At 34.3% G+C, this 22,101-nt stretch overlaps 2 protein-coding genes across 11 annotated transcripts in view; one reads left to right on the top strand and one right to left on the bottom strand.

Annotated features, from left to right (window-relative positions):
• Nucleotides 1–13,565, top strand: part of LOC111504806 (antichymotrypsin-2) — an 80,570-nt gene extending 67,005 nt beyond the window's left edge. Inside the window, exons 7-8 of one of the 9 annotated variants that reach the window (XM_074178685.1) lie at nt 8,170–8,306; nt 13,383–13,565. In XM_074178685.1, coding sequence (XP_074034786.1) covers nt 8,170–8,300 — 131 coding nt within the window. In that variant the 3' untranslated portion in view covers nt 8,301–8,306; nt 13,383–13,565. Of the gene's footprint in view, nt 1–381; nt 594–716; nt 1,002–7,369; nt 7,593–8,169; nt 8,307–9,952; nt 10,179–12,671; nt 12,868–13,382 lie in introns of those variants that run through there. The other 8 variants (XM_074178686.1, XM_023159500.2, XM_023159507.2 and 5 more) reach the window with 8 other exon arrangements.
• Nucleotides 6,620–22,101, bottom strand: part of LOC111504804 (carboxylesterase 1D) — a 30,440-nt gene continuing 14,958 nt past the window's right edge. Inside the window, exons 7-12 of one of the 2 annotated variants that reach the window (XM_074178681.1) lie at nt 19,400–19,574; nt 16,944–17,122; nt 16,737–16,875; nt 16,556–16,682; nt 14,834–15,035; nt 6,620–6,961 (exon numbers count right to left, since the gene is read on the bottom strand). In XM_074178681.1, coding sequence (XP_074034782.1) covers nt 14,849–15,035; nt 16,556–16,682; nt 16,737–16,875; nt 16,944–17,122; nt 19,400–19,574 — 807 coding nt within the window. In that variant the 3' untranslated portion in view covers nt 6,620–6,961; nt 14,834–14,848. Of the gene's footprint in view, nt 6,962–14,698; nt 15,036–16,555; nt 16,683–16,736; nt 16,876–16,943; nt 17,123–19,399; nt 19,575–22,101 lie in introns of those variants that run through there. The other variant, XM_074178679.1, reaches the window with a different exon arrangement.

Genomic DNA, 22,101 nt, shown 5'->3' with positions numbered 1-22,101 from the left:
TAATTGTAAATGTCCATTTATTAAGTAGATATAATTTTCTTTCATAATTGAAATTTTTCAATTAGTTGTTATCTAAAACCGAGTAGAATTATTAGTCATTACTTGGGTAGAAGGTCATATGATTCAAATTGCTATTATATGAGGCACAAATCAAGTAGAACTAAATCAGTATGAAAACGCTTGAGGAAGATATTGTATGGCGAAACACGCGTTGTGGTTCTTGTTCTTGTCGGTTAAGCATAAAATTAATTTTTCCGATGTCTTTTGGAGTACAGGTTTTTCAAACAGATGAATTTTTTGTGTCGCACAGCAGCTGAATTTAATTAATTACATCTAACATTTCTGAATAGTTTCATAACTTGGGAATTTCTGTTATTTCAGTTAAGATGGTGCCATACTTTTCAATTATACATGATTACCGACAACCTCCACAATTGTTCTACGTAGATCATCCGTTCTCCTATTCCATTGTCAAGGATGGCATTATACTATTTGCAGGACATGTATCTCGCTAATATCTGACATTCTATATTTGATTTTCGGAAGCTATAATATAATTATTATATATAGAATAAAGTAATATCAACATTCAATTAGAACGTTTTATTCATGTCATGTATCAGTTTCTATTTGACGAACTGATGTAGGTACCTAGTAATGATTGAGTGCTGATACTTTTCAAAAATGTTATATACAATATTTCTTTTGATTTTCAGTTGTGGCTGTTAATAAATTATCTGCAGTGTACCAGCAACCTCCGAAATCCTTCCATGCACGTCAACCCTTTTTTTATTTCATTGCCAAGGATGGATTAATATTGTTTTCAGGACGCTTTGTTTGAATACTTTCAAAAGTACATGTTCTGATTTTTCATAATTTTTCAGGACGTTCAATTCTGTTAGTAGACTCAATAGATTAAAATATGGTTAGGAATTTGTGGCGTTCAAAAACTTTTCTGACAAAATCATTTGTTGAAACAATAAAAGTAATCAGTATAGAAATCCAGAGTCATTTATTATCCCTCATTTTGAAAATAAACATAGGTACCTACTCAAAAGTTCAAAAATTTACATTTTCTCAATAAAAATTGTGGTTTTTGTGTGAAATCTTGCCCAAGATTCGAAAATCTGATTTCGGTTCCTGCATTTCAATTTTTCTCTGTAGACTTTGCGAAGTCGATGGATGAAATGAGTTAATCCTCCAATATTTTTACTTTCTTTAATTATTATCGACAATAAAGTGTCGCTGTGTTTGTGTTTTGCATTGTGTACCCCACATGTACTTACGATGTAGCTATATCGACGACTAATATTGTTTCACGTATATTCAGTGGGCATACTTGAAGACTGGCGATTCATCTAAAAGAACAATTCATCCAGGCCAGTCTCAACACTCTACACAGTTGGTTACCTCGTTCACAGGCAGATGGGGCGATGACAAACCTGTTGTTTGTTGTATGCTTCAGCTTAGTTCGAGGAATGATACTCTGACGGAATTCGATTTTCAATTATCGGAAATCATCGACTTTATGTTGATGATAGACACTACCTTGCACTGACGAGTGGCCAAACAGCCCGAAACCGGTCTGCAAGTGTGTTCCAATAAATGAAACTCTATTGTGGCAGTTGTAGTATCTCCAACAGCATATGCAGGAATAACTTCAGTGAAGAATCCTGCACTGACACCTGTCGGATATAATCCAACGCCCTTCGTGGTATTAGCCAGGGGAGTAGTTGTTTTCTGGTAGGTGTCAGTCCATTAACCTACTGTGTAGGGTATTGAGACTGGCCCGAACGAATTGTTTTTTTAGATAATTTGACTAATATTGTTCTGACTTGGGCAAATTAGAATCTGACAATAAAACTCAAAATTGGTATCCGAACAAGTAGAATATTTTTGAAGCAACTTCTACACCTTGAAAATGCGAAAGAAAAATTAGAGCACGAAATTCACAATGCCTGAACTGCAAACAATGAAACAGCAACACCTTCAAGTATCCACATTGATTTAGATAATATCTAGCCTCAACGTGAAAAGGTATCATTATATTTGAAAATCGTTAAAGATATTCGGAAAATTATAGGGGAACATTACTGAGATGATTTACTTTAGTTAAACACTGACTTGGAAGTGACATACCACCCCACACAAGCATTTCAGAAACTAATAAGGTAGAGAGTTAGAGAGTTGATTTCAATTTTTTTTTAAGGACTACAGAAAAATCCTTAAGGCGCTTTAAGGGCGGTGCCCGTGCGGAAGTAGCAATTTGAATGGCTGGAGATAATGGTGATAATTTGACCTACGACAATGGTAATGATATTGCAAATGCATTCGCACAACAGTTTCAATCTTTGTACAAGCCTGATACTGTTGATGAAATTCCAACCTTCACCACTGATAAGACTGTGGAAATGAATAGTTGTGCAATTAGTTTGGAAATTATTTGTAATAAATTATCTCAATTGGATCCATATAAAGGTCCAGGACCTGACAGTATTACAACAATGTTATTGAAAAATTGTAGATTTACTCTGACAAACACTATTTTTGCTTTTTACAGCTTCACTCAGTCTAGGTGAGGTCCCTCTTGTATGGAAATCGAGTTACATAACGCCTATATATAAATCTGGAGACAGAGCAAACATAAAACTTTTTCGCCCCATTAGCATATTGAGTGATATACCTAAATTGATGGAAAGCATCATATGCGATAATATAAAGACCCCTCTGAATCAGGTTATAATTGATGAGCAACATGGTTTTTGCCAGGGCAAATCGACCAATACTAATTTGTTGCTCTACTCTCAGTATATCTTAAATGCTTTGGAGAAAAAACAGCAAGTGGATGTGATATACACAGATTTTTCCAAAGCATTTGACACAGTTAATCACAGGATTCTCGGTGCAAAATTGGAGGCAATCGGTTTTTTTGGGAATTTATTGAAATGGCTCACAAATTATCTATGTAACAGAACACAAGTTGTAAAAATTAAAGGATTTACATCTCAACAAATCTCGGTTAGCTCAGGAGTTTCACAAGGAATCCATTTAGGGCCATTCCTATTTAATATCTTTGTCAACGATATCAAAACCAAAATTAGTCATTCTGAAGTATTAATGTTTGCTGATGACTTGAAAATATTCAAAACCATTGTATCCACAGTTGACTACGAACATATTCAGAATGACATTACATCTTTTACTGAATGGTGTGTAGACAATGATATGGACGTGAATGTGTCTAAATGCAAAAGTATGTCTTTTTCTAGATCACTTACTCATCACAACAATATGATTGTATACTATAGCAGGCAAACTATTAGAATCGGTGAAATCCATACAAGATCTTGGTGTAGTGGTGGATGTCAAAATGGATTTTCACCAGCATTATGAACAGATCTCTAGCAAAGCAATGAAAATGTTAGGCTTTGTATGCAGGACTACAAAAGACTTCACCAACATTAATTCTATCAAGTTATTGTATTTCGCTTTGGTTAGATCGATTACAGAATATTGTAGCTGCTTAATTTTAGAATTAATTGCTCAACTCTTCTTACCCAAGTAAATCTTCATGTTCCCTCTAGAAAAACACGAAATAATCTAACCTTTGCAATAGATTACCATAGGTGTAACTATGGAATGCATTCTCCTTTATCAAGAATAGTCATAAACGGGAATAATACAAAATTCGATCTCTTTCATATTTCCGAGGATATTCTTAGAAATAAGTTAAGATATACTTATTCTTAAATTGCTAGCATCTGTCATTTACTTTTATTCTCGCTTCATTTCAATTCTCTACTATAACTGTTTAAATTGTTATTACTTATAATTAAATTAGATAAGATTTGTGTTAACAATCTGATATTTGTATAACTTATATTAAATGGGAGTTACCCGTGAATAAATAAATAAATAAATTCATTTGAAAAAAACGTTCTTCCACCACATAAACGTAGTTCTCCAAATGGAAGAGTTCTTGAACAGTGGAGTTCGAGAAGTACCTACTGAGTTGAACCTGCGATGAGCAGTGATAGATATTTTGATGATAAACGATGAATTTCCTTAAAAGAAGAATTGTATACAATAGAAAACACTCATTTGGAGATCTTATTATGAAATACGAGTGAAATATAGATTCAACATTTTTATATAATTTCAGCTGTAACCAAAAAGTTGCTCTAAATTTTTAGCGAATATTTTGAATAGTAACTTCATTTGTGAAATTATAAAACGATAAAAAAAAACAACAATAAAAATTAATTGGTAAAAATATCCGCTCTAATTAGGGGAGACTGGGGAGAAGTTGCCACTCTAAGGAGATCGTTCGCCAAGAAACTTGAATTATAATGCATTAAACTTCAATTGCACTTACAATCTAATGTGAACACAATATTATGTAAAATCAGCTGTTTCTTTAATGACTATTTTTGGAATATTTCTTTTCTCCAACTCTTGCAAGGGGATCACTTTATCACATACACTGAAATAAATTGGCATACATGGAAAAAATGGTGACAATCGAATTTACATTAAAAGTAACATTAACAATATTTCACAATGTTCATTAAATGATTTATAACCTGTTTTATGAACAGTATAATCCAATGTTTATCGAGTACGAGATGGTTACTGGAATATTTGAAAAAGGATGAGTACATGAAAGATATCGATACAATATTTCTAGTACGGAGGGTGCTTTAATCAAAGCTTTCACAGAAGTTATCAAGGAATTGTAGTCAGAATACTAATTTGATAGAGTCAGATTCAGAGTTTTGCCCCTCGATTCATGAGTCACGCGTATCAAGAAGCCCAGGAGTTCCTTTGTTATCTTTTAGAAGGTTTACATGATGACATGATAGAATTATTGAGAAATCTAAACCGACCTTAACGGATATTAACGAAAAATTGAGCTACAGCGGAAAAGCACAAGAGTCATGGCTGATTTATTTAAGTACATATAACTCTAAGATTGTAGATAATTTCGTTGGTCAATTAAAATCCACGATGAATTGCACACATTGTGGACACTCATCTGTAACCTTTGATCCTTTCTGGGATTTGTCACTCCCCATACCACAAAGAACTGGCCAATTGCAGTTTATCACAGTGCTTGGATTTCTTCACGAGAGAGGAAACTTTGGATGGACATGAGAAACCGACGTGTTCAAGTTGCAAGGAAAGAAGAAAATGTACAAAGTCTCTTTCGATCCATAAGTTTCCCGTATTTTAGTCATTCATTTTAGAAGATTTTCTTGGACAGAAAGATTTAGAGGCAAGTTGAATGTTGCCATCGAATTTCTTCTGAATGGATTAGATACGAACAATTATGCAGCAGACAATTTGACTCCTTGTCGTTATAATTTATATGCACTTTCGCATCACAGTGAGTCTCCATACAGCGGACATTATACAGCATTCTGCAGACATCCTTATACTGGCACGTGGCACGAATACAATGATTCACACGTGTCACCAATTTCACCAAAATCGCTTGTGAGTGGAGATGCAGACATCCTCTTTTATGAAAAGGAGGAAACGAATTCGCACCTTTGAGCGTTTTGGAAAGTTCTATGATGATCTATGATGTAATATATTTGATAAGATTGATTTCCGATGCATTAAAAAAATCATAACTTCACATACTACACATTCTCACATATTGTACATATTTTGGACATATATTCCCACTACTTTTTTTGTTAATTTTTTGTTTTTTTAATATGTTAGTTTTAAGAATTTCAAATGAAGGGTCTTTCAATAAGCACTTCCTATCTTTAAATTAATATAAAACAAGGTGTGTGTGTGAGATATCATCAACAATTCTCATTCGTTCGAAAGACCTGTTGATGCCATAATTTTTGGAATATAACATCGTTCAAATGTCCGCCACGGCTTCTTGGGATGGATCGCATCTGAAACGTCCAATTTTCCATGACTCTGTAACATAAATCAGGCTGAATTTGACCGATGGTATGGTTATGTTGGCTTTGACTTGACTCGACTTGAGAAAACCCCACAAGAAAAAGTCCAATGGGGTCAAATCTCACGATCTCGGTAGCCAGGTCACGTCACATCCACGTGAGATGACCATGTCCACGCTGACGCCCAAAATCCACACCAATCCGTGACTTTTTCGGGATGTATTAGACGCTTTTGGATCTTGGTATCGTCCCAAATTCGACAATTTTATTTGTTCACATACCCATTCATCCAGAAATGGGCCTCATCGTTGAAGATGATTTCTCAATGAAAATTAGGGTCAATTGCCAACTGCTCCGGAGCCCATCCAGCGAACACACATCGTTGTCTATGGTCTTTCAACTTCAGTTCCTGAGTCAGTTGAATTTTATTCGGTTGCAGGCCCAAGTCACGACGCAAAATTCGCTAAGTTATGGTCTGCGAAAGGACGAGTTCTTGTGAACGACGCGAAATCGACTGTCTCGGATTCTCCTGCACACTCTCACAGACAGCGGCGGTGTTTTCGGCAGATCTTGCGTTCCGTTGAGTACTGGGGTTAGTCGATTTTTTACTAAACCAGTGGACTCAAATTCATCCCCCAGATGCGGATTCGATAAGATAGCCATATCAATTGTCAAAGTTCGGAAGTCCCTGTTGGAAGACCCTATATGGCGGTAAATAAAGTAGCCTGAGTCATATTTACGTCTCGAAAAGTACGTACAAAATATGACAGAAATTTTGAGTATGGTGAAAATTGTTAACATCATTCCTTACTCATATAGGTATTCACTTTACACACTCCACTGTGCTTTGAATATATGACGTACTTATTGCGCATCAAACGTTGAAAAGATAGATGCTGAAAATTATAAATTGATTATATTGAAGACAACAACGATAAAAATAAAAAGAATAATAAACATTAATTGGCGCTCCGGGGTGACTTCATCGATTTCAGTGGCGCATTTGCTTTTTCAGCTGCAGAAAAACCCGGGAAAACCTGCAATTAAATAATTTTCTTTTTGATAATAGGCAAAACATGATATAATCAAAGTTTGGGTATACTGAAATGTGAATAAAAGTATCCACGGCATAAAATGTTTAATTAGAGAAATCAACTGAAGAACGTGACAGAATATAATTTGGTCATTTTAGATTCGTCAGTTTGTTTTCATTTTGGACTTTAATGATAGTAATATTCAATTTCGCCAAAATCTAATCATCAAATATCTCAAATCTAAGAATTATAATATTTTTTCATGGTTAACATAGTCGAATGCTTGACAATAACCAATTCATGCCATCAACGTTGCTAATAACATGACGATTTCAGTAAATTTTCAAGGGATTTTAGATTTCAAATTTAATTTCAATTTCACAATTTGTGAAACTTTATTTTCTTTTTCAGACTTGATAGAACTCAGATCTGGACGTGATTATTTTTCCAAATCCATTCCGTTTTATGCTGATCGCCCCTTTTTATATTCGATTAAACACCATGGAATGATTTTATTTGTTGGCTCCTATAAACGTTGAATCATTCACGAATTACTTTTACAGTACTTCAACAAGAAAGATTACTCTGTATGTAAAATTTTGTAATTGAAAAGGAATAAATTTTCACATCTCAACCCAGTACTCTTATTTCCAATAATTCACTTATGAAAAACATTGATAATCTGAAACATCGAAGGAAGGTAGGAGATTTGTCTCTCTTGTTCAAGTAACTTGGCACATTTGATTTCACCAAGAGCGGTACATATCAGAAATACGCGACGGACTGTGGCTGCTCATCGTTTTGAGGTTCAACTCAGTACACCTCGAACTTCACTGTTCAAGAACTCTTCCATTTGGAGAACTGCGTTTATGTGAAATAAAATCCCCGAGAACGTTTTTTCCAATGAATTTAATCTCCAGCGATTAAAATTCAATGTAGATCGCTTATACTCATGGATTTTCCTGTAGTGATTGTATTTTTTCTTAAAAAAATATGGTTTTCGCAGAATGGCAGTAAAATGAGTAATATTTTTATATCATTAGGAATTATGATAACTTCTCATTTCTTTACTTGAGTGTTGATAATTTAAACTCATAACATTCCATTTAGGAAAAAATAGTATACACAAATCAGTCGTTAGTTCATTGATTAGGTTTTCCTAGGTGACCTGAAACTGTTACCTCATAATCAGTCTTTGTTTTTACTTTCAGTCAAGATTTACCAAAGGAGAGGAAATGTTTATAGATTCCCACCAAAATCATTTCATGTTGATCATTCTTTCTTCTTCTTCATACGGCTCAGCGGAAATGTGATATTCTTGGGAGCCATCAAATTTTTATAAGAAATGGTATGTATTAGGCTCAATTTATAATTGAATTTCTCACAACTCATGAATCAGTTTTTGTTTTTTCACTATTCCAATCTGTGTGATATAGTTAATTTTGTAGGTATCATTTCAATTACTAAATTGGACCCAAACAAACAAACGGACCAGCTAAATAAAACCGTTTAAAAAAACTGGATAGGAGGCCAATGCGGTAGTGTGAGGGCCCCTGACAACGAGACAGGGATAAAATCGTCAGCAGGGAGTAGTAGTTCTTGACAAGACGGGGATATTTTCAGTATGTGATTCATGCGGTAGTGTGAGGGACCCGCCCCACGAAAATAGGAAAAATTCGTCAGTAGGCGGAGATGAAAAATAGAATTGGGGACCCATGCGGTAGTGTAGTGGTTCTGACCACGAGCGGGTAGTAGCTCTTGACAAGCCACAAATAGTTTGGGTCTAGGGTCCCAGCGGTAGTGTGAGGGATCCGCCCCACGAAAATGAGTGAAAGTCCCCAGTGGGGCTAACTCGTCACAAGGCGGGGATAGGTAGGATTGGTGACATATACGGTAGTGTGAGGAACCCTGACCGAGCGGCAGGGATAAAATCCTCAGCGGGGTGTAGCTCTCAACAAGTCAGAGATATCTTTTTATGGAGTCCACGCAGTTGTGTAACGAGCACGTTCACAGGATAGAGCCCGGCTGGCTAATACCACCACGACTAATACAGCTGGTACGACCCTGTAAGGTGGGATATCTTTTTTCAATAGTTTCAATGAAAATGGAGATCATCCGTTACGAGTTTTGCCAACTCTAGCTCCTCCCATTTGTCAAATAGCTAGTCTCAGCTTCAGCTAGACAAACTTCCTCGACGAGCAACCATTTCATACCACTGCCACATTGAGATCAGGGATAATAGTTACTCAAGATAAAAGCTTTCCATTAACTACGTGTCAATGCAATTTTGAAAAAAAAACGTGATTCAAACATCAGTTATGTTCTTCTGATTATCAATATGAAAGGTTCAGATCTACTATTCTCTACGATGATGTAGAGAAAGTGAATTATCGAATTTGGAATGATGAGGACAAATATCGAATAAGTATGCAAATAACCGACTCATTTCTTCACCTGTTGTTCAAAGTTTATTGAAATACGTCATTACTTTTTTCTAAATACGGTTTAGAGAAAAATATCTATTGAAAACACTTTCCCAATACCAGAACAGAAGATCATAATGATCTCCTATTCTGCTATTGGGAAAGTGTTTTCAATAGATTCATTTTACGAACTATCCTGTTAGTAGTACCGAACTACTAGCGGTTAGTATCGCCTAACTACTACCTGTTATTATAGTAGTTAGGTACTACTAACAGATAGTAGTTAGGCCACTAGCATATAAAAACATGTTAATAAAATTTAGTCGTAATGATTTCCCGAGGACACTAACTTGGTAAGCGAAACGCGCGTCGAGAAACCGCAATTTTGTTCTGGTGTTGGGAAAGTGTTTTCCATAGATTCATTTTACGCCAGAGGTTCCAGTAAAAATCATCAAGTTTGGAAAAATGGTTGATTATACTAATACGCTAATTTTACTCTTCATCTACTGATCAAATAATATTTATATATTTTCGTTGTATTAAAAACACTCATTTGTATTTTTTTTTTCAGTTGGAATCATGGCAATATCACTGCCGCCGCCTCCTTCTGGATACTTCTATGCTAATCATCCCTTTGTCTACTTTATCGTGAAAGATAGAGTTGTTTTATTCGGCGGAAGATTCTTCGGATGAACTGTGCAAAATACTAGTAACGGTTTTGAAAAATACTTTATAATTCAAACATGATAAAATGTGAATGAACACTTGAAATTATATGGAATATTCATGAAACTAAACGAGAATTTCAAATATTTTCCTGAGATATGGCACCATCTGTGGGTTCAGAAAACCGAATCCACGAATATTACAGTTGAATTGACCGTTTACATCAGAAAACAAATACTTTTCCCAATCACCAGAAATGCGATACTCTTCTCGACGCGCGTTTCACCAAGTTAAGGAGACAAATGATTCCGGGTAGAAATTTGCGGAGAATATACTTTTCGAAATTCTCGCAAATTTCAACAGAGTGTCACCGTTCATAGTTCTCATTCCACACTTTCCTATTCTTAAACTCTCGAAAGCATCTAAAAACCTAGTGTCATGCAAAGATGCCGGTATTCCTGGATCAAGTCTTCTGACGATCACATATCGAGAGTTTCGTAAACGGAAACGTCTTCTGTTGAGGCCTGTCCTCAAATGACAATTATGTCCAATGATATATTTATGGTTCACCCTAGCACTATCGATGATGGCACCTCTGATGGGTAGAAACAGCCCTGTGAAATTGTTTATTTTTGGGCTTTTGTTTCACCTAGTTGCCTTGTCTTGCAACGACTCATCTACGGGAGTCTCATTTATCATTGACATTCGTAAGTAGAGCTTCGTAAGGGGAGATGTTATCGCCTTTTTCTGCCCAAGCGTCTCGTGTAAGAACAACTGCTTCATTTTCAAGCTCTGATTTCAACTACTTCCTGAGATGTTAACGATACATATTCAATATCTGCGATTACCACGATTGTAATTCATTTTTCTATACTGATTATAGAGCAGATTTCCTGAATGGTGAATGAATAAAGTTTGTATTTATGGAAACAATGATTTATGAACTGAAAGAAACATTTATCTACTTACTTCGAGAACCTGAAATTTTTGATTAGTTGAGAGTGCAATGGGTTGATAAGAGTGAAGATGAACGAACTGGAAAGCAGCAGAAGAAAAATACCTATTTCCTCCAGTTTCATCCTAGAATAACACCAATTCTGTTGGTGTAACATGTTTTTCGAGTAGATGTTTTTGTGTCGGAAAGAGTAGAAATAACGAAGGATGTCAAATGCTTCATTTTTAGAGATTATACTTCTATTGAAAGTTCAATGCTGAACATAGTTTCAAATTCTCAATTACCATTCTTTAAAAAAAAATTTGAAAAAATTCATTTATTATTTTGTTTAGTAATGCACTGAAAACAATTTAGACTTCAGATCATTGAGCTCACTTCCATTTTCGGAAGTTACTGTTTTTATATAGGTATTGATGAAGAAGTTGTAGAAAAAAAAAAGTTTTTTTATTTTTAAACGTACCTTAATTCAATACTAAATGTTGATGAAATAACTCAAAAAATAAAAATGTAGATTTTGAAAGATGATTCAGATAAAAAAAATGGATCGAAGAATTTGCATCAAATTTTGTGTAAAAAATAGAATCAAGTGCTCAAAATAGTTGAAACGTTGACAGTGGCATACGGTGATTGTACTCTGAGTCAGAAAAATGTTTACGAGTGGCACAAGCTCTTCACAGAAGGTCGAGAAGATGTGAAAGACGACGCTCGCTCTGGATTCCCCAGCACAACAACAGCCAATAAAAATGTTGAGAAAGGAAAGAAAATTGTTATGGAGAATCGTCGAATCACTAAAGAGGAGTTGCTGAACTTCTTCGAGGATTGGAAAAATGCTGACACAGGTGTATTATATCTAAGGGAGACTATTTTGAAAGGGGCAATATGAAAATTGATGAATAAATAAATATTTTTTGAGAAAAATTAAAATTCACCTTATTTTTTGAACAGACAGCGTCTAACAGTCTCTCCCACTCATTTATTTTGGGAGTGGAACCAGCAAATATGGTTGACAATAAGTCATGTTTAAAAAATCTGTTTAAAATCCGTTTTGCCGTTAATCAGCTGCCGCCCCCATACGAACGACAACTCAGACAGAAGTTGAGAAACTTGTGCGAGCTAAGGACTAACGAGGTCTTACCTTTTAACGTGTGATTCCTAACACTACCACCGCGGCCAATTCCACAACAAAAGATGTAAAAAAAGAAAAAATGTACCGAATACTTCACATTGAATAATTTCGAGTCCAGATTGTGAAAATGCTCTATCCAGTATATCGATTCCGTAATAATTCTCAGAGCTAGAAGATTATTCACCTGAAACGGAATGGATGGTCTTCATTTCGATGGTGAGAGAATGACATTAAAGTAGATAAAAATATACTTGAGCTACACAAGTACATTTGAGTTCCATTTTGTCAGTACAGCAATCATTGATTTCCCACTTCCTCAGACTATTTGATTCGAAATGTTCAGAATGCATTCTGAAACTTTGGTGTCTGTTTCTTAGCATGAGAAGGATCCTCAATTCCTTCACGCATGTCTCTCAGGAGTTACAATTGCATGTAATTACGTAGGGATCGCTACTAACAGCTTAATTTTCAGTTAATAAACAAATACTCATCACAGAATGACATTTTTTGTAGGTTTGGAAAAACACTTGATTATTGTTTCAGTTCGCATCTTCGCAGAATCATTGCCGCCGCCACCTTCTGGATTCTTCCATGCTCATCACCCCTTTGTCTACTTCATAATGAAGGACGAAGCTGTTTTATTTGGCGGAAGATTTTTTGGTTGATATTTTGGGGGCGATATCAATTTATGAAATATAAGCAAAATCGCATTTCGGTTGAATTAAGAACTTGAATTTTGTATACTTATTTTCAATTCAAACTTGTTTCCCATTGAACATACTTTTTAAGAAATATGAAAACATTTTGAGTATGATGTTTGCGAAAGCGACTAATTATTGTTAGGAGAGATTAACTTTTGGGAAAGAAAGGTTTTGGCTTTCTACGACTCCATCTTTATACAAAAAATGTGGGAACCTTTCTAAGAAAGGAAGAAAGCAATTGTGTAGATCCTGCAAAGAAGTAACTTCCAGACACAAACTGAAAAAAAAGCTCTCTCCAAACAACTAGTTTCATAAAAATAAGAAAGAAAAATACTTTTGAAACAATTACTTTTATATGAACAATAAACTATACAAAACACTCTTTCCAATTCAGTTTGTACTCCAAACATTCATAGTGGAAATGTATCAGATACAATTAACGGGATTGCTACACAATGTAGTATATGAAAGGGGTAAAACACTCTCATCCTCACTGGTGACATCCAATGTTTCGGAATATAACACTTGCCTTATTGCCATGTTTTTTTTTCAGTTTTTGTGGTCCCTCCATCAGTCCCCTTGCCTCCAGAAGTAAACTTTCATGCCAACCGTCCATTCCAATATGTCATTCAACTCGATGGTGTGATACTATTCACTGGACGATCAACTTTGTAAAAGTTTGCTGACATTCAAATTGTAAAGAAGTTAAAGACAATTATATTTTTCGAAATTCCAACGGACTCATTTATTTTAATTGCAGATCTCTACAATTTCTTATGAATAACCATAGTATAAAGATCTTTATATTGGGGGTGAACAAGGGTTGATATTATGAGAAAAAAATGTTTGGTTTTCTACTTTTCCATCTGTATACAAAAAAAATGTCAATTTATAAAAAAATTAACTCTATACGAAGATGTACAGATCATGCAAAGAAGTAACTTTTAGACATAAACTGGAAGGAAAGCTCTCTCGAAACAGCTACTTTCATATAAACTTCGAATTACACGAAATAAAAATACCTTCAAAACAAATACTTTCGGGAACATTCTTAGGCCGTACTGTTAAGCATTGATCATATCGAATCCGTAATAATTCCTAAATATCTACCGATACAGGTATCTAATAAAACTCTCCTGTATTAAATATGCGGCAACTTCTACTGTTTCAAAATATTGTGAAAACATAATTTTTTTTTTCTTCAGAACCGACTCAAGAATTCAATGAAGGTGATACAATCTCTCAAAGAGCATTGAAAAACATATCTTATTGAAACAAACATCTCAAGTACAAACTCATTGTTTATATTTTGTATGTATCAGAATCAAAGCGAGCAGTTTCCTCTCAGAAACGTGTTGATTTCAGTCTCTGTATTTCTTCTGATAAAATGGATATTTTCTATAATTATTATTTGAATGCCAAAAAATATTACTATTGATTATATATTCAATGAAAATATCATATCTATCTCCGAAGTTTCCATTAATACATAAAATTTCACATAAATTTGTTTTTATCATCACCTAATCAATTTAATTGTGTGCGCCACTGTCGGTGGAGGGGAAGTCACAGTCTATCGCAGGTGTTCTCTTTCCCTGTAACCCGCGCGCCCTCGAAACTAACGACACAATATGTGTTAAAGATATTGATTTGCTGAGTTAAACCGAATCATGTTTTCAAGTTTGGTAGAGTTTCACTCATCTCATCTGATAAAACCACAACCAAGAAGCTGGATTCATTGGAGCCAGAATAAACCTTTGAGGGAACAGTGGAAGGTCGAATAGACCCACTCACTTCGAAACTAATTTAAGTTAAGAGTATCATAAAATGTATACCTAAATATTGAATTGGAATGAATATAAAACATAGTAAAATGTAAAATGGTTACACTTTATTGAGAAAATGGCAGTGCTGAGTTGCACCTCGTAGCAAATATCACCAGGTAATATTTATAAAGTCTGATATCTCCGAGAATGATCATATTGTATTTTTTATTTCTCTTACATCTTTTGTTTTTGACTAATAGGTGTCGAGGGGGGGTATTGCATATTTCTTGTACAGCTTTTTCCACCAAGAAATACTGTATTTTTCTAAATCGTTTCCGATGATTAATTTTTTTCCTATATCAAGGTAGGTACTATTTTGTGGTGATGATGGAATCCATTGAACATCCTGCAAAAGTTCATCACTTTCTGGAGTAGGATCCCTGAAAAATAATATTTTTGTTACGCAGTGTTCTTGGATTTATAAAACATCAGAAGAAAAATTTAAAAAAAGGAGAAAAATTATCATCATTGGAAACACTATGACAAATCAAAAAAATTGCCCAAATATTAACAGATCAGAAGGAATTAAAAAAAAAAGAATGGAAAACTTATAATGTAACAAACTACGTTTGTGTTAATATTGATCAATGCTGTCAGGTTGTTTCGAAAGTTTTGTCAGTTTTGAAATCAAGTATTTTTGTAGCTCCATATCTCAATAAATATATTATCTACTTTATTGTGGGCGATAGAGAATTTTGTACTCTATACATTGATGCTGTTTATTTTTTCAAAATTTCAATTTTTTCCCCTATTCAGCTTATTAGTACTATATGATGTAGTTGAGCGATTTTCGGCTAATTATTCTTTACGAAATCAAATTGAACCAAAGCGCTGTCAAAATAGCCGAATAATTAACCAGGCATTTGGCAATGATAGTGTTGATGAACGCACTGTTCGATGTTGGTTTGCGAAATTTCGTTCCGAAGCTTTTTGCCTCGAATATGATCCCCAAATTGGTCGCCTCACAGTAATCAAGGAGGTTACGCACATCGACATCTGCCTGCGAAAAGATTAGGCAATAATTTATAGTTACGTACAGCGCCATCTGCCCGCGAATAGATCAAGAAATGTCAAGGAGTTACGTACGGTGCCATCTGTCCGCGAATAGATCAAGCAATAATGCCGATTATTCTGTCAATACAGATCCCGAGCTTGAAAGTTACAAAGAAACAAACATATATACATACATACAGGTGAAGCTAATATAAAGCGTGTGAAAAACCATATTAGTTTTCCATAGTTTGCTTTTAGTAAATTTATATTATCAGGAAATATCTCAGTTTTTTGGGCTCACATACATTCTTTGTTGTTTTTGGATGAAGTCTTCTGCTGATTGTATAGATGTCGTTTTCGTAAGGGGAGATGTCTTTTCTTATAGTTAATTCAAAGTGTAACGTGACTGACATTATCTACAGCTTGTCGAATCTAGGAAGCGTCTTCAAAATCTCAGCTTAGGACCTACCCAAAGATGCCCGTTCGTTAGGAGACTGTGTATGTGTGAGAGAGAGAGATAGAATTCTCAAGTCTCTTACTAGTTTTGACAGGGTCTACATACTTGTGACAAATTATTAATTTTCGTTACACAATAGATATACTTAATAACAAAATAAAAAATGAACATGGAACATTTTTGTATATGAAAATGTTAACAAGTAATTCGTTTTATGGGACTATAATTATGAACAGGTTTTCTAACGCGAGTTAAAATAATGGGAATCGAACTAGTCAGACGTGAAAAAAGAACTATTATAGAATAAAAGTCTTATAAAATCTTTCAATTGATTTAAAACATATGTCATTTAGAAATTTATCAAATCTAGTATTCTATAATCATACACAAATATGCCTTTGATAGGTATAATGTGAATGATAATGGATGAATAATATAAACAGTACTTACGACATTTTCATAAAGTTTGTCCATAGTTTAACTAACCTCCTCCGTGTTGTTAAATCGTCTTGGGATGGATTTTTGATATTTGTTTCCCTGTTCCACATATAGTTTAGTTCTTCCGTATGTCCTACACCTATAAATTTGAATGCTGAATTTGCAATATTGATAATCAATAGAAATAAGTCACCTTCATGCACTCTTTTCTGGGATGGATACAGGCCTAAGTCTCCCACATAAGAAAATCTGTAGAAATAAACGGTTGTAAAATTTGATGCGAGTCGTACCGTTTCTGTTATCCCTCTAACGAATTGGTCATCAGTGATAAACTGAAATAAATTTGAAAAATTCTCAAAATTGTCCACAACCCATCAATATTGGTGGTCTATTTTATTACCTGTAGTAAATGATTAATATCTAAGGTCAATGGAACTATTCCAAAATAGTGTAATCTAATTTCAGTAGCTACGGCAATTCTTTTGAAGAAATCAGATGTCTTCAAATTGAAATCAACTGGAATAAGAAGTTCCGGAGAAATATCATACACCTCAAGGAAACCCCTTGCCGCTCCAATAACTGGAAATACACAAAGTTCAGCGATTATTCGGCTTACTAACTGAAAAATCTTTGATGTATATGATACTGACGTAGTTGAATTATAGTTTTCAATTATAGTGTTAACGTATGATGTGGAATGTTGAATCAGAATCAGAATATGCTTTATTGTCGAAAGAATACAATTCTTGTTGACAAAGTCAGTTGTCGTACATGGATGTATGTTAAAATATAGTTAAAATAACACTTACAGATGTATAAACACAAATAAACACAGGATCTGATCAAATTAGAGTAAATAATGGTACATATATATATATATATATATATATATATATATATATATATATATATATATATATACACCCATCCATACATACATTTTCACATAATTGAGCCTCAGCAATGACAGATATGGATAATGAGTTCATTCAGATAATTTGGCTATAAAAAATTCATCCAAGCTATAGAAGGGATGATCAAAGAGTAAAACCTTCACACTACCTCTGAATCTATTATAATTCTTGATTTCCCTAATTCTTGCTGGAAGGTAGTTGTATATTTTCAAGCCGTTATATATAATAGAGTCCTTTACGAGGCGACTTTTGGGTATAGGCAACATAAGAGTCGAGTTTTGGGAAGATCGAGTATTGTAAGACGATGACGCTCCTTTACATAGATCACGGTGCTTATGAATCAAACAAGATGTTTCCAATATAAAAATAGAGATCACTGTGAGGATTTGGTGATTTTTAAAGTATTCTTTGCACGATTTGCGACTCTTAATCTTGAAGAGGGCTCTAATGGCTCTTTTTTGTACAACTTGGATCATCTGTAATAAATTTTTATTGATGCACCCCAAAAAGCAATTGCATAACCTATATGCGATTCAATTAATGCATGGTAGGCAGATTTTGCTGCTGCAAATCCTACCTCATTATTGATGACTCTAATGGCATAGCACCCAGAGGATAGTTTTTTAGACAGTTTTTTAACATTTTCATCGAATCTCAGGTTACTGTCAATATGAAGACCCAAGAATTTTGTGCAGGGGGAATTGTCAATATTAGTTGAATCAAGAATTATTGTGTCCAATTCACATTTGAAGGTTAACAAGTTAGTCTAGGAGATGTTGAGTACAAGGAGATTATTGTCAAACCACGTTCTTATTGTTTCGAGATCACGTTGTATGACATTGTGTAAAGATGTTTCATCACTACTGTGCCAAAGTATAGTGGTATCATCTGCAAATGACGTGAACCTCCCAGATATATTAAAATGGGAGATATCGTTGACATATAACAAAAATAAAATAGGTCCCAGTACCGAACCCTGAGGCACACCACATCTAGTAGCTCCAATACGTGAATAGTGGTCAGTTTTTACCAACTGGCTACGATTCTCCAGGTAAGATCTAATGGTGGCATTATAGGCCCATAAGAAATATGGATGATTCGAGATATGTTCTATCCATTCCAAAGAAAATGATTCGTCTGATGAAAGAAACATATTCCATCAGTATCACTATTTTATGAAAGAGGAGATGAAACTGTTGAGGAGTTCTAAGTGGAACTCCGATTGGTTTAAGGTTTCGGGTAGAAGGTCTAACCAATACCACATTCGTAGGTGAATAATAATAATGATTTACGAGTATAAACGTTTGATAACTCAATTCTACAGATAGTACCAAAAAAAAAGAAATAGATCGTAAAATGAAATTCTATAATATTATAAATCCACGAGTGTGCACGAAATTGACTTTTCAGTTCCCACATACTATAGTACAACTCCATAATAGTAGACAGTGTATTCTCAGAAATATTATTGCATTTTTCCTCATTTGTTTAGTATAATTTCCGTACACCACTGCAAGAGACAGATTAAGGCAAAAACCTTAGTCAGTTCTGAGAATTTAGTGCCTATTATTTTGGAATTATAGTGAACAATGAAAGATACTTGTATCACATGTGCTCGAGAGCTTATTTGCAAAACTACATTTTCATTGGCGAAATAACATTGAATTGGTTTGAGCCCTTCTGCCCAATATCAACTCAATTTGTTTTTGTTTTATGAATTAAGAAATTGTTTCGATGAAATAGAAAGTGAGACTTCCGAAAGTTACCTCCAATAATGTTCTACAGAAGTAACTTTCATGTACTTTCGAGATTATGTAGAAAAAAAATTCACTGAAATATCATTAAACAAGGCAAGGCAAGGCTGTAACATTATATGAGGGGCATCGGACGTGAACGATATGAATTAATTGTATTGAAATTAGTAAAATACACATTTTCTTACCCCACAGAACTGTCACTGATTCCTGTGAATTGAAACCAATCATTAAGGGAACTTTCATGAATTCCCCCTTCTTCCAGAGTCCATAACTTTTATTAGTGATTACCGCAGTGTCACTAGCAGGTTCGATGTTAGGAGAAAAAGATATTCCATTTCTTGGATTATCCCATAAAGTTTTCTGAAAGTATACTCGTAAATATTCATCACCATTAGTAAAAGATTTTATCTTCTAACCAATCTTTCCCTTCAATGTTATTACCGATGCCATTCTGTTATTATTCCAGAATATTCCAGATCAAGTAAAGCTGGAAGATTTGGAATTATTTCCAGAAAACTTTATTGGAATACTTGAAAAGCTTTAATAATGTGATTGAAATTTTTATTCATGCAGCGAAGGACTCATAAAGGGAAACCCATCAAGTCCTTTGCTAGCTGAAATCTAGACGATGTTATTCATAATGATCAGTTGATTAACAATTTCTTATACTAGTCAAATACGTCGATAATGTCTTAGTCTGTTTTACTGGTACAACTAAGGCAATTAGGCAAGTTTGTCGAATATGCCAATTCCATTCACCCGTCAATGAAATTCGCCACTAAACGTAAGGTGAATAATTCAATAAATTACCTGGACTTGACTGTTACGAAAAGTAGTAATAAACCTAATTTTGCAATTTTCTAAAAACCCTCTCATAGAGACATTGCCATATATAATTCCTCCACACATCCCTACTAGCATGAAGTAGCTTTATCCAATAGTATGTTTCACAGGCTATTAAATATTCCACTGTCGGAAAGTAATTTTCAGAAAAAGCCGAGTTTCAGATATTTTTCTCGAGAGAATTTATCTGGTTGAAGCTGGAATGATTCTGCAACCGTGTTAGGAATCACACGTTAAAAGGTAAGACCTCGTTAGTCCTTAGCTCGCACAAGTTTCTCAACTTCTGAGAGTTGTCGTTCGTACGGGAGTGACAGCTGATTAACGGAAAAACAGATTTTAAACAGATTTTTAAATCGCTGTCAACAACGGTTACAAGGTAGATATAATCGACTCCATTTTTTCCAAAACACTACGAAAGAAAGCCATGGACCAGGTCTACTTAACTTTTGGGAAAGAAAAGCTCAGACGTGGCTTACAGAACAAATTATAATTTGAGCAAAGTAATGAAAACAATAAAGACGAAACTTCAGTGTCGGATAATAGAAATAGAAATAGTTTTATTCATTACTAAAATTTTCACACATACATAATTACAAGACTAAATACGTGAGAAAACTTATTGGACTAGTCAAAAGTAAAACGCTAAAAGCAAAACAAAAATGTTTGATCTTGAACAAACTTAAAAGAGAAGACTACATGTATAAAATAAACTGTCATTTATTTAAGCACTAAAAGCAAGAAATTCATTCATACTGTAGAAGCAGTTATCCAACAAGAAATCATATAGTTCATTCCTCATTACAGTTCTACTTTTATTGATCCCTATACAAGTTGTTATTTTATTGAAACATTTAATACCCAAGTATTTTGGGGAATTTTGACTCACATAAATCAGAAGTATATAAGTTGACTTGTGATTCTTGCCCAAAACTTTATATTGGCCAAATGGAAAGAACATTATTCCAAAGATATAATAATAATAATAATAATAATATTTATTCATCATTTGTGATACATTTGTGTGGTAATTTTGCTTGCCGTAGTCAAATAAATATACATATGTATACATTTACTTATATACATATATTTACAAATATGTACACACATATTTGAAAAAAAAAAAAGTAAAATCGCCAGTCAGAACACTGAAACTAATCTTATGTGAAGGGACCCTCAGAGCAGTAGCATGGCGAGTATCACGACCGTGAATGCTCAAGTTCGTTATATACAAGTCAAGGTTCCAGTGCACAAAAATGACACTTTTCATTATATAAATTGCGGGTGCAGTCAACAAGCGTTCTCTTTTGAAAACGGGTCTACAACTTTCTTGGTACCCCAGGTTGAATATCAATCTTATCAGTCGTTTTTGAGAGATGAAAACTCTAGAAAATTCCTTTGCACATCCCCAAGCCATTATGTTGAAACTAATGTGGGAGTATGCATTCGCAAAGTTAACATTTAGTAAACCAAACCTATCTAAACTGTTTTAGATGTTTTAACTGTTTGATCGAATAATAAGCGGAATTGAGTTTACTGCACACTTTTTGTATGTGACTTCTCCAGGTGAGATTCTCATCTAAAATAGTTCCAAGAAAATCAACTTCTTTTGATATTTTTATGTCATTCAAAGTGACTAAATTACAACAGAAATCCCTCCTAACAAATGTTTTCATCAGCACTGACTTAGATTTATTTAAAATCAGTTTGTTACGTTGACCAACTACTGAATTCGTCAATAACTAAATTAATTTTCATCGATAATTCATTTTCATTTTTTCCAGAAACAGTGATTGTAGTATCGTCAGCGTACATAGTTATGTGACAATCTGATATGAATTCAGGCAAGTCATTGATAAAAGTCAAGAATAATAATGGACCCAGAACAGATCCTCGTGGAACTCCTAGTTTCACATCATAAGGAACTGATGTACTTCCATTACATTTAACCACCAAACTACGGTTTTCCATGTACGATTCTATCCAACACAACACATTATTGGGAAAGCCCATTAGGTACTAGTAATTTTTTCAATAGAAATTTGGA

This window comes from Leptinotarsa decemlineata, unplaced genomic scaffold (genome assembly GCF_025532065.1).
Source record: "Leptinotarsa decemlineata unplaced genomic scaffold, Ldec_3_MD MMD2_tig00004307_RagTag_RagTag, whole genome shotgun sequence".
NCBI classification, from domain to species: domain Eukaryota; kingdom Metazoa; phylum Arthropoda; class Insecta; order Coleoptera; family Chrysomelidae; genus Leptinotarsa; species Leptinotarsa decemlineata.
Note: the sequence above shows the minus strand (reverse complement) of the source record. Positions and strands in the feature narration are given on the sequence as shown.